General features: G+C 36.9%; 1 protein-coding gene across 2 annotated transcripts; it reads right to left on the bottom strand.

Moving 5' to 3' along the window:
- Positions 1–1002: 1002 nt before the first annotated feature.
- On the bottom strand, positions 1003–4945 carry LOC137746822 (polyadenylate-binding protein RBP47-like). 2 transcript variants are annotated; one of them, XM_068486844.1, is made up of 6 exons: positions 4323–4945; positions 2549–3029; positions 1976–2043; positions 1759–1889; positions 1563–1659; positions 1003–1405 (listed from the first exon to the last, which is right to left on the bottom strand). In XM_068486844.1, the coding sequence occupies exons 1-6, from the start codon at positions 4707–4709 to the stop codon at positions 1232–1234; spliced, it is 1338 nt and encodes a 445-aa protein (XP_068342945.1). In that variant the 5' UTR covers positions 4710–4945; the 3' UTR covers positions 1003–1231. The 2 variants fall into 2 exon arrangements, with proteins under 2 accessions (XP_068342945.1, XP_068342938.1); XM_068486837.1 differs by having other exon boundaries at positions 1003–1408; positions 4323–4944.
- Positions 4946–13008: the final 8063 nt, after the last annotated feature.

Raw genomic sequence — 13008 nt, 5'->3', positions numbered from 1 at the left:
CGATGTGAGCAGTATAATATATATAAGACTGCGACCTGCACAATGATGATGATGGTTGTTGTCAATTATCACTAGCGCACTCTACGCACATTATTCTAACGATCCGCTTGCAAATGTTTATCTAAAAGTAACTTATATGTCATAAGTAGATGCAAACACTTTTAAACTTTCAATAAATTAAAGTGTGATTTAAAAAAACTCGTGTGAAATTTTACAACGCTTTCAAGGGCGGAGTCAGAATTTTACTCTTGGGTGGGCTAGCTAAAAATAGTACCATAAAATTATATATTTATTATTTTGCTTATATAAAATTATATAATAATCAATATAAAAGAACAACAATATAATATAAACTATTCTCAAAATCATAATCCTAACTGATAAATTCAAGGACCATATAAATAATTAACCTACTAATTAAATCAAGAATAAGTAAATAAAAGGGGACTAGAGATAGAACTAAATTATAATTTTTAGCATAAAACGTATTATTCACTACCTCTCATCTACTAAATATACGTCAAAATAATAATCTGTATTGAAATTGAGTAGGCTATAAGCATGAGTTTACAAAAGAATAGATCTATTCACAAACCCATTTTACTTCCAACACAGCCTTATTAATATTTTGTTAGTAATGATCTTCAATTTATTCGATCCAAACAAACGATAATTAAGAGAGGTATGTAAGAAGTAAAAATGAGTGCATGAATAGCACTACCCTTACAGAAAACCTCCTTGGGCTACAGCCCACCTTAGCCTTGTGGGTGGCTACATCATTGAGCGCTTTTGGTTATCTAAAATAGCGAAACTAAGTTCATTTATCTTACTATATTGACAGTCTAATACTACGTAAAATCCAGTGCATTGGCTTGGCACGGCCTTCTGCAGCACTTGTTCAGGTCTTCACCCTAAAGTAGACTGCAGTCCGGTGTAAAACATAACACAAGGGCAACTTTGCACTAGCATCGCATATTGTCAATTCATGGAGGCCAGGTACTGATCGAATAATAGTTTCCCTAAAAATTAGGTAAATGTGAAGAAATGATCAACGAAATCCCTTGCATAACTACCTTAAGTTGTCAAAATTCAGTTCCACTCCACAATTAGAGGGATTTATAAGAATTCTAGAGAACTGAGCAAATTACAGATCCATTAAGTCTGATTTCTAAACTACTCATGCTGCTTACTCACTGTTGGTAGGTTGCTACCGTACACAGGAGCTGCTGCCTCAACTTACTTGTTGTTGGTGGGTGCCATACACCGGATAAGCTCCATATGCGGCCGCAGCTGCAGCATACATGCTTGGGTCATGATGTGGTGGTAGAGCATAGCCGTAACCTTCATAAACAGGTCCTCCATAGTAGGCGGCACCTCCCCATTGGTTGCCAAAATCCGATCTGAACTGCTGAAAATCAAAATCAAGGAAAACAAGAGAGTGGTGAGAATAAACAAAACTAATGACATGATAGAGGCGTTACAATTGTATTTCTTCACATAACACGAAGAAGACGAGTTTCGTTGTGGACTTGGGAAGGGGTTATGAAAAGGGAGAAATATACCTGCTTAGTTGCTGGATTGCGACCCCATGAAAGGCGGACTGTTTGCTTGCCAATTACTGTGCCATTCAGTTTCGGCAATGCCTCCTCGGCGTTACTTCTGTCACAAGAGGTCAAAAGGATCATGTCCCAACTCGTTGTTAAGTAAAAACTATGCCACCACCAGTGTTGCAGACCAATATCATGACGAACAGTTTACCTGTTAGCAAATTGTACAAATCCACATCCTTTTCCAACTGGTATTTTAACAGAAACTATCTCGCCATACTGAGAGAAGGGCTGCCTGAGATCTTCATCAGTAACATTAGGATCAAGCCCCCCAACAAATATCTACAAATGACATACACATCAGCGAAGGGGGTAGAGAAAAGCACAGTGTCGATTGGTTAAAAAACCATGAAAGTTGGAAGACTCACTGTCGTGTTTGTAGAATCTCCATCAGATTGGAATCCTTGGGTTGGTGTACCATTTGAAAGATAACCCCCTGCACAAACCACAAAATATAAGCAGAGAAAAGAGAACATAACATTCAAGCCATGGTCATGCAGAGATTAGCCTCTTTCACAATATAAAACCATCGTTTGGAAACGGAACAATCTAATTTGCTGGTGAATAGATCACAAAGGACGAGAAAACTACAAACAGCTAATAAAAAAAAGTCCAACAAAAGGAAGAGGATTGATGATTACAACTATTCCAGAAAGATATCATCAATTTTATGTGCAATATGTGGGAAAACCGGCTCCTACTTGCCAAAATGAACTTTAAACACCTTAACTAAGCAGTGAATACTTCTAGCAGTAGATTCAAATATTCCATGATGGAGGTAAAACTACAGCATGACATTCATATAACCCCTTGCTACATATATACAAAAGATTTGAAGTACCAAAACTCAACTTCAAATAGAGAGTGCAAGTCGAGGCAAATACCTTTCTTACCAAAGAGAAGAACAAAACACCTCCTTATCAAAAAGCAGAACTAAATACCTTGTGAAGAGTATTGCTGCTGATACGCAGATGATTTCCTAGGTGTTGCGGCACCGATGCGCATAGGCCTGCTGGAACAAAAGCTACCATTCATTTCAGTCATAGCCTGTGACCTTTCATTCTCGTCTCCAAACCTCACAAAACCGTAACCCTTTGAACGGCCAGTGTTGGCATCAAAGACAACTTTTGCAGCTTTAACAGATGGATATTTACTAGAAAAAGTTTCGTGCAATAAACTATCTGTAACATCTGCAGCTAAATCTCCTACAAAAATGGAAAGATCAGGAGCATTATCTGAACGCTTATCACCCGTGCTAAATGTAGCCCAGTTCAGACGGAAGGGCTGTTCTGTGTTGGGCATTAGAATGCCAGCGTAGTTCTGTAGAACCTTCTCAGCTGTTGCATGTGAAAAAAATTCTACGAATCCGTAGCCCTCTGATAAAAGAGTCTGCTTATTGCGAATAACCTTGATGGAGGCAATCTGCAAGGCATAGGAAATACATGTTATCGAAAAGGGCAGTAATGATCAATTAAACAATAGGTAACAATTTCTTCAAGAAATCAGCCGAGTTTGTTTCGGAAAAAATTTCGACTGCAAAGAAGAAAGAAAATAAGAAACAAATAAACACAATTTCATGCCTGGAGAAACAAAATATCATAACTTTTAAAATCTACCTTCTGACAGAATTAGAAATCAGAACAAGCAATATGCACTCAAAATATATTCTTCCGGTTTGTACTTTTCGGCCTTTTCTTTCAGCAAGTGCCTCAAATATGTACAGTTTCCAGTACATTTTTAGTAATGCCTCAAAATACCCAAATGAGAAAAAAAGCCTAAAAAAGTACTGTTGTTCGTGCACATTCCTTTCCCATCCAGCATTAGCCACCACAAGGGCAAAAATTTCCAATAGTATACCACTATAATTATATATCCCCTCTTTAGTCCATCATTAATTGGGTTAGCTTAACATTTTCAGACCTTGTTTGGTACGCTATACTATATAACTATGTCTACTGGATAAATTAATTTGGCATCGGATAATACTGACTATATAAATCACAAAAGTTGCACCATTTTTGTCATGTATACCAACAGTCAACAGATCCTTTATCAAAAAATGGGGATTAGGTGTGGGACCCACCCCACATCGAGTTTCAATGATCTGAATCGTCTATTTTGTAAGTCTCGATTCATAGATTATCCTTGCAAAAATTCAATTCAATACGAAATGATTTGCTTATTTAATTATCAAAATAAAATTTCATTGTTTCTTATATAACAAAGTATTCGTTAATTTCTTTGAACCCAATTGGATGTCTTAAACATTTCCGATTTGGCTAATATTTTGCAAGGATGATCTATGAGGTGCAACTTGAAAAATAGATTGTTGAAGTTCGATGTGAAGTGTACCCCATACCTAATCCCTGTTTTTTTGAAAAAAATGGAGATCCCTTTTGTTAAAGGATCTGTGTATACCAAATGCAGCTCAGATAAATATACCAACCCATAAAACCCCACACAGAACTATATCAAAATTAAATGAACAAATAAAACCATGCAAAAAGTCATTAAAACCCAGCAAAATGCTTGCAACCCAATTAAGCAGAAACCTCAAAGCATCCAACTTTCAACTCAAACATCAATTTTCAAAATAAATCAAAATAAAGTTTTCATCTTTAATATGAATTAATATACCGACGTTACAAGGAAAAAAAAACCCATACAAATGTGCACGTGAACATATATATATATATAGACAGGAGAGAGAGAGACCTCGCCGGTGGAAGCAAAGCAGGTGTGGAGGTAATTCTCGTCCATCCAATGGTGCAAATCGCCCACCCAGATGGTCTTATTCTCGCCGCCGCTAGATCCCAACTGCTGCTGCTGGAGGTGTTGTACGTACTGCTGCTGCTGGTATTGGTGGTACGCCATGTAGTGCTGCGGCGGAGGCGGAGGCGTCGCGTAATGCTGCGGCGGCATCATCTGGTGCTGCATTACCATCGCCGCCGCCGGGTACTGCATCCCCATCCACTGCTGCTGCTGCGGCGGCGGCGGCGGCGTCGTCTGAGCTTGAGCCTGTTGCGGCTGCGGCCGTTGGTTATTACTCTGTTGCTGCTCCTCCTGCTGCTGCACTGACGAATCAGAGCCGTTCGATTGCATCCTCACACCACAAAAACACACTCTTTCTTCTCTCTCCTTCCGCTAACCGACGCAGTTAAATTCGAAATTTAGAAAGTTATGGATTCAACGAATCTGAGAAGTACTTCTGGGAGTTCTAAAGGGAGAAAGAGAGAAAGCTTTTCCGAATCTGGAGGTTTTAGAGAGAGAAAGTAAGAGGGAGGGACGAGGGGCTTGGGCTGCGGGAGGAAGGGGAGGATTTATTATTTGTGAGGACGACGGATTCATGGGTTGGCTTCGTAAAATGCGGTTGGTTTCTCCACCGACGGATGAAACGGTGGGGTCTGTTGTCCACCGTTGGATCACACACACAACTGATAAGTTATAAGCACAAGTATACTGTTTTGTTGATCCGCCGCCAGCTGCCCTTTGTCCTCGTAACGAAAATATTTCCTTTTTTATTTTTATTTTTTATAATACTATTGGGGCTTTTTGGATCTACCGCGTGACTTCACGCTCTGTTCTTGGATTTCAGTGAGGATTTATTGAGGTGAAAAGAAATCCTTATTTTTTTTATTGGATTAGGATTCTTTTCTTTCTTTCTTTCTTTTTTTATTTTATTTTTATTTTTTTCATCTCCGTCTTTCACATTTTTTTTTTAATGATTTAACTGTGATCGTTTAAATAAAATGAAAGAAGATGAGGACAAAAAAAAAACAAAAAGAGAAAATCCTTCTCTTTTTTTACCGAACGCGGATAAGTACGGAGGTCAGGGGAAAGGGCAGAGGAGGGTGTTTGTGTTGGCAAACTGAAGATTGGGTCCTCTTCTGGAAAGCTATAGATGGAACAAGGTTGCAGAACACAAGGGTTGCCGACAATAGAAGGAAAGTATCAAAATCAATTCAAATCGAGTTAGATTTTGAGGGTGAGAGAGAAAGATGGAGAGAGAATGGTAGCCGCAATCAACAACTAGGAGTTAAGGGCTAGATTCAACGGTGATTAATCATTTCACAATAAATTCATGCACTTTTTTTTCTTCTTTTTTTAATATAGTAACTTTCATTAAGTATACTGTTCCAATTAAAATGTTGTACTGTGAAAATAAATCATAAATAAGTTGACAATTAAGTTTTGGGTTGTGATTTTCACACACCCTTAACTACTTTTTTCATACTCCTTTCATATTTTTTTAGTACTTAATTTGTATCCTACTATTTAATCTTCCATATATACCCCTCTCTATTTAATCTTTCATTAATTACCATTAAAAAGTAAGAAGGGTATATATGGAAGATTAAATAGTAGGATACCAATTAAGTATTAAAAATTAAAAAGGAGTGTGAGAAAAGTAATTAAGGGTGTGAAAATCACAACCCTTAAGTTTTTACGAACACAAGTACTATCCTCTAATCTTCTACATTTCTCCTACCATTTTTGCTCTTATATACTCCTCATTTTCCTTATGTACTATTTTTCGTCATCTCTAACACAAAAATAAAAAATAGCTTTAGCGTAATATGTTTGAGTTTGACCACAATGCATTACCAAATTAGACATTAATTGTCACAAAAATTATGACTAAGGGATGAATTGTGATGTAATTCTTAAAAATGTCATTCTTTTTGTTGGAGAATAAGATTTTAAATCAGGCATATGACAAAATAGTATACAATTAATATATGAGAGTTTCCACCCCATAAGGTTTTTGTTGATAAAATCCAACACCTAATAATAAGTGATTAAGTTGGGACAATATCCGTGATGGTAGTCAACCATGCTAGGACTGTAAAGTTTACCGTGGTATTAGAGCAGCTATTCTTTCGACACGCCCTACGCTTGATTTACTGGAGTGGAACTTACCTTCTTAAGTTGGGCTTTCTAAAAATTGTGCTAGCTCATGCTCAAAAAGTTGTGTTGACTCCAATCCCTGCATGATGACCAGGCTCTCGAAAAGTTGCATTAGCTCCTGTACAATGACTTGACAAGTTCTCGATGTGGGAATTGGTTCCCCTTGTGACCTTGTGTGAAGCAACTTGTTAGGGGGCGTATTGCATAATAAGATCTCAAATCAGGTATAGACAAAATAATATATAATTCATATATGAGAGTTTCACCTTTAATATCATTAAGGCATTTTGTGACAAAATTCAACAATTAGTAATAGGCCGTTACGTTGGGACAATATCGGTGATCTGGTGGTGGACCATGTTGGTCCTATAGGACGCGTGTGCTTGGCCTCGTTAAGTTTCACTTAACTGGACCAGATTACATATTAGTATAAGCATGTGTTTGTTACAAGCAAGACTAAGCTTAATAGGATAAAAGAGGACTCACCCTGACTAAATCCCTCACTAGGAGGTTTTAGCGACCTCAAGGGTGCGTTTGTTTGCACTCACTAGCATTCACTAGACTGGACTGGACTAAGTGTCAGTCTAGTCCCATGTTTGATACAAACCTGGACAAGCTTTACTAAGACTCGTCCCGACTAAACGGGACTAAGAACTTCGCTAAAGGGTCTTAGCAAGACCCCCCGCGGCCGGACTGCTAAGCCAACTCCTCCCTGCTTCGTCCCTCCTCGCTTCGCCCGTCCCATCTACTTGTTCCTCACAAGATTCGGAACCCAAGTCCCATATACAAACTATGCCTTGCTTCACCCCTTTCATTTGAAACGCACAGTAGTCTCTCTAATCACAGTGCACCTAGTCCAGACTCCTTAATCCCAGACCTTCGCCATTGACGCCAAAGAAGCAAACCCATTAATACCCAGGTGACCCAGACTCTGATTTGGGTTTTGATTCGCTAATTGGGTCCTAGAAAAATTAGGAAGAAAGGAGATGAATGGAGAAGAATAGGAAGAAAAAGATGGAGATGAAAAGAGAGAGAGAGACGAAGAGAAAGAGGGAGAAGGGTGAAGAAAAATTAGGAAGAAACAAAGAGAAAGGGACCGAGCAAAATTAGGAAGAAAAAGGGGATTAGCGGAAAAGAATTGGGAATGGAAATTGGAGGTTTCTAGAATGAAAAAAAATAGACAGTAGTAGTATTATATAAATATGAGTAAATAATATAATATTAGAATTTGTTATTATCCAACTTTTTAGTCTGACATTGCATCAAACGCTTCATTAAGTTAGTCCAACTTAGTTGAATCTAAGCTAGTCTAGGTTAGTCCCTAAAGTCAGTCCAGTTAGTCCGGTACAACAAACGTACCCATAAAGTTTATCATTGTTGACTGATCATAATTACAAAGTGGTGGAATGTCCGAATGGTTACGGTCTTTTTTTTTTTTTTTTTTAACTTATTATATTTCGAGTTCAAACCCTCGCCATTTTCCCCTCACCCTTAATTTAGACTAACCGATATATGCACACCGTTCATGCGACAAGCTTTTTTTATTAGCAAGGGCGCTACACTCATGGGTGAGAGAGAGAGGTGTGTGCTTTCAACTGAATGTTATGAAGGGGATGCATGGGATGGTAATTAGATGAGCAATATTTTACTGCTCTCACACACTCTTTCTTCAAGACTCACGAGGAAGAGAAACTTATAACTGCCATTGCATCGAGAGGGAAAAATTTGTTTGGTGTTCCGGAAAAAAGGCTGAAGACCTGCCAGAATTTCAAGTTTGGCAAAGCAGTTACTTCCTTATTTTCCAGTGCTGGGTAAAAAGAGGATTTGGATCCTCTCGGCTGAACCTCATAAGCAAAGCACATGAATCGTTGGATTTTGATCTTACAGCTATAAACAGAGAGGCATTCTAAAAGTTATAATAATTGTACCCGTTGGATTTTGATCCAACGGTCCGTGTGCTTTGCTCAGGAGGCTCAGCCTCCTGAACTTAGGAGGTGATCCAAATAAAAAAAGAATCACAAATTTCCTTAATTAAACATTTTTCTTGAGTCGTGTGATTATACGTTATACATGTTAAATCACATATCTAATAGAAGTGAAACTTATCGATCTATATGCATAAGTCTCAATTTAATAAATTAAGATGTGGTTTAAAATGTGCATATGGTCTCAAAAAGTGATTACAAAGTAATGAATTATCCTAGTGGTTACGGTCTTTCTTTTTAACTTAGTATTTTTCGGGTTTAAACCTTCTTCCCACCTTCACGTGCATGCGAGAGACATTTTTATTATCACAGGCACTACACGCGCCTTAAAATATCTATGTAAATTGATATCACGTGTCATATGGTATTAAGGCTTTTTTATTTTATTTTATTTTATTTTAATTAGACGCACTACACGCCAATTACATATGTGCAAGATACCATTTTAAATTACATGATCTATACATTACTTAAAGATTTTTTTTATCACTGCGTTGTTAGAAAATTTAATATTATTATTATTATTATTATTATATTAAATTAAATAGGGTAAAGTACAAAAAACTACCTTAATTATTGGTATCACGACACTTTCATACCTCATCTTTTAAAATTGACAATGTCATACCTCATCTTACGAATTTGTGTCAATGTTATACTTTCCGTTAGCTTGGCCGTTTATTTCTCAGTTAAATGTTGATGTGTCTTGATCCGGGACCCATTTTTTATTAAAAAATTATTAAAAACTAAAAAAATCATTTAATATTTTTTAAATATTAAAATAATAAAGAAAAGTTATTAAAAAAAATGAACCAACATCACAACATCAGTTCGTCCCCTTCCCCCCTTCTTTCTCTTCCCCCCATCTTCATCTTCTTCCCCCTTTTCTGCAACTGCAACCCAGAAAAAAAAGAAGAGAAAAAAAAAATAAAAATTTGTTTTCCTCGCTCCCCACCCCCTCTTCTCCCCGCACCCACTCTCCACACCCAACCTCCCCACCTTTGCACCCATTCTTTGCACCCAACCTCACACCTATAACCTGCAACCCGTTGAGGTGGAATTGGAAAACCTTCGCCAGGGCGATTTCGAAGGTTGAGAACCTGGGCACGGAGAAAATTGGGGGGGGGGGGGGGGGGAGGACGAGAGTTTCCCAATTTTTATTTTTTTATTTTTCCTTCTTCTTCTTCTTCTTCTTCTTCTTCTTCTTCTTCTTCTTCTTCTTCTTCTTCTTCTTCTTCTTCTTCCTTCGGGTTGGGTTGAGGTTGGTTTCTTTTCTTTTTTTTCTTCCTTCTCTCTTCTTCTTCTTGTTTTTCTTTTGCAGGGTGGGTTGGTGGGCGGGTATGGGGGGGGGGGGGGGGAGGGAGGACGATAGTTTCTCATTTTTTTATTTTTTATTCCTTCTTCTTCTTCTTCCTCTTCTTCTTTCTTTCTTTCTTCTTCTTTCTTTCTTTCTTCTTCTTCTTCTTCCTCCTCCTCCTTCGGGTTGGGTTGGGGTTGGTTTTTTTTTTTCCTTCTTCTTCCTCCTCCTTCTTTTTGGGTTGCAGGGGGTTGGGTTTGTGGTGGGGGGACAAACTGGGTTTGGTTTGGGGTTTTTTTTTTTTCTCTCTCTTCTTCTTCTTCTTCTTCTTCCTCCTTCTTCTTTTTGGGTTGCAGGAAGATGGGGAAGAGAGAGAGAGAGAGGAGGGAGGGACGAAAGGAGAGGTTTATTTTTTTATGTACTTTTTTTTATTATTTTAATATTTTAATAATATTAAATGATTTTTTTGTTTTTAATAATATTTTATTAATTTTTTAATAAAAAATGGGTTTCGGATCAAGCCACGTCAGCATTTTATTGAGAAATAAACGGCCAAACTAACGGAAGGTATAACAGTGACACAATTTCTAAAAATGAGGTATGACATTGTCAATTTTAAAAGATGAGGTATGAAAGTGTCGTGACACCAATAGGTGAGGTAGTTTTTTGTACTTTACCCAATTAAATAATTGAATGGAAATTAGAAGTGGAGCGTTTTGGTAGAAAAATGTGTTTATTCAAATGTAGAGTTGCAATATTTGACTCTTCATGACTAGTTACATACTTTCCAAAGAGGTATCTCAAATTCTATAAATAGAGAAACCCCCTATAATCATAAAAAAAACTTTTCATTTTTACATAATCATACATAGAGTGCACTAAATATTAGAGAGTCTCATTGAGTCCCTATAAGAGAGTTTTCAACACAATCGTGGTTCATAGAGCCTTGTGATTTGGAGTGCTACTATTATAAGGACGTGATCATTGTATCTTAGGAGACAACCGCCGATCAACTATGAGCACCGTAGTGGAGCATAAACTGTCTTAAGGACAAAGTGTCCAACATTTGCCTGGACTGTATTTCTAGGTTTTTTTAGTCCATTATGTCATGTTCATTTAACATTGGTTACTCATGTGCATGCATTACTTTGATATATAATTGCATGAATTATTTCTTGATTTTCTATGTGATTTAATATAGTAATTAGACCTAATTTTTTCAACACGCGTTAAGCGTTACTTATTCCTATTTTCAATTGGAGGATGCAAGTATTATTCATATATAAAGATCCTTGGCAAAAGCAAAGAAAATAATTAAATTCAAACTATAAATTTAACAATGCAGAAAAAGATAAAGGGAGAAGAGAATTATTTTTTTTTATTATTTATGCACCATGGGATATTACATTTCACATGATCCTGGTGTTATAGGTAGGGGAAAGGTGCCTTCATCTACTGCCGCATAGCTCTGGGGTATTTGGTTTGTATTTGGACAAAGCAGGCGGCTTTGCTTCATGCAATGATGCCGGCATGGGCGGCATAGGATCTTGAACAGCTGAATTTGTGTCTTCTGTGTTCAACAACCTTGCTTCAGCTGCAATCATTCCATAAGAGAGAATTAATGCAAGAAGAAACACATTTGGCCACAGAAGCTTGGATCTTTTGGCTACGAGCGCCATGAGAGAGAGAGAGAGAGAGAGAGAGAGAGAGAGATGGAGGTGTTCTTTCAATTGAATGTTATGAAGGGTATATATAGGATAGTTAGATGAGCAGCATTTTACTGCTCTCACACACTCTTTCTTCAAGACTCACGAGGCAGAGAAACTTACATCTGCCATTGCATGGAGAAGGAAAGAATTGCTTGGTGTTCCGGAAAAAAAGGCTGCAGACCTGTCAGAATTTCAGGTTTGTCAAAGCAGTTACATCCTTGTTTTCCAGTAAAAAATCACAAATTTCCTTTAATTAAACATTTTTTCTTGAGTCGTGTGATTATACGTTACGTTCTGTTCATGGCATAAGTTTCACTAGTAGTTTAAAATGTGCATGGTCTGAGAAAATGATTCAAATAGCTTTGTTTATGTCACTCTGTGCACAGGGCAGAGGCCAAAGGCCTCTCAATTCGAAAACCACAGGTTTGAACGAAATGGAGAAGTGAGCTAAGTTATATAGTGGAATGTCAAGATTTGAGAGTCCGGTTAGCGGTCTACTATTAATTATATCGATATTGTCTCAATTTTATCACATGCATAGCCCGTGAGGTGTTGTGTTTTATCACAAAACGCCTCAGTGTTATTTGTAGTGAAACCATTATGTATAATTAGTATTATATCTTATCAAGTTTTCGACGTGGTATTGCATTCTTGAAAAAGTATACCACCATAATAATTAGTTACTAAATTTATCATTTGTGACAATAGAACATAAAAACTCATACTCACAAGTGACGACAAATACTAAATCTGAGTGGTACTAAATCATCTGATAGTGGCAGATATCAATTATTATGTTATGGTTACCCATAAGTTTTTTTTAAAAATACAGGTTCAAAAGTACCAATGTTAAATAAGACCGTAAGTGATGGCTGGTCCATGTCGTAGGCGTGTTGTTGAATGATCATATTATAGTTCACACGGTTAAAAACTGTAACTCCTATATATCATGGAATTTCTGAGGGCTAATTTAACCCATAAAAGTGGATGGGAAATTAAAAAAAAAAAAAAAAAAAAGTCCAACTTTACGTTGATGTATCTTTTTTAAAAAAGTAAAGCCTTCAGTATGGTTTAAGATGTCGTTGGTAAGTTAATTTGCAATAGAACATGTATAGTTACACAATATTTGTTACAAATATGCAAACGATCAAGCTTTGAAATCAAGTAATACATTGAGAAACAAAATTCAAATTTATACTAATTGATACAACGGAGGACATATATATACATACATACGTGTATATATATATATATATATATCCAAATACATAAAGGAAACACTTACATATAAGATCACAGATGAAAATAAAATATTTATATAGAAAGCTAAGGTACATGCTAATAAAGCCTTAATTAATATTCTTAATATATATGTATGATCGATTGCAGTTCATATTTTTTATTTTTTTGGCTAACGATTGCATTAATAATTACTTAATTTACTGATTTGGCTCTACTTTAGGTCCTACAGAATGACCAGCACCGGGACTGTGCCCCGGTGT

The sequence above is a fragment of the Pyrus communis genome, chromosome 1, assembly GCF_963583255.1.
Source record: "Pyrus communis chromosome 1, drPyrComm1.1, whole genome shotgun sequence".
Classification (NCBI taxonomy): Eukaryota; Viridiplantae; Streptophyta; class Magnoliopsida; order Rosales; family Rosaceae; genus Pyrus; species Pyrus communis.
This window is presented reverse-complemented; position numbering and strand designations above follow the sequence as displayed.

What these genes read in the sequence shown, in the direction of transcription:
- LOC137746822 (XM_068486837.1), bottom strand. Translation starts at nt 4,709, where the DNA reads ATGCAATCGAACGGCTCTGATTCGTCAGTGCAGCAGCAGGAGGAGCAG. An exon ending in GCAGCAATACTCTTCACAAG is followed by an intron (nt 2,044 to 2,548) that starts GTATTTAGTTCT and finishes TGGTTTGTGCAG; the next exon opens with GGGGTTATCTTTCAAATGGT. An exon ending in GAGATTCTACAAACACGACA is followed by an intron (nt 1,890 to 1,975) that starts GTGAGTCTTCCA and finishes TGTCATTTGTAG; the next exon opens with ATATTTGTTGGGGGGCTTGA.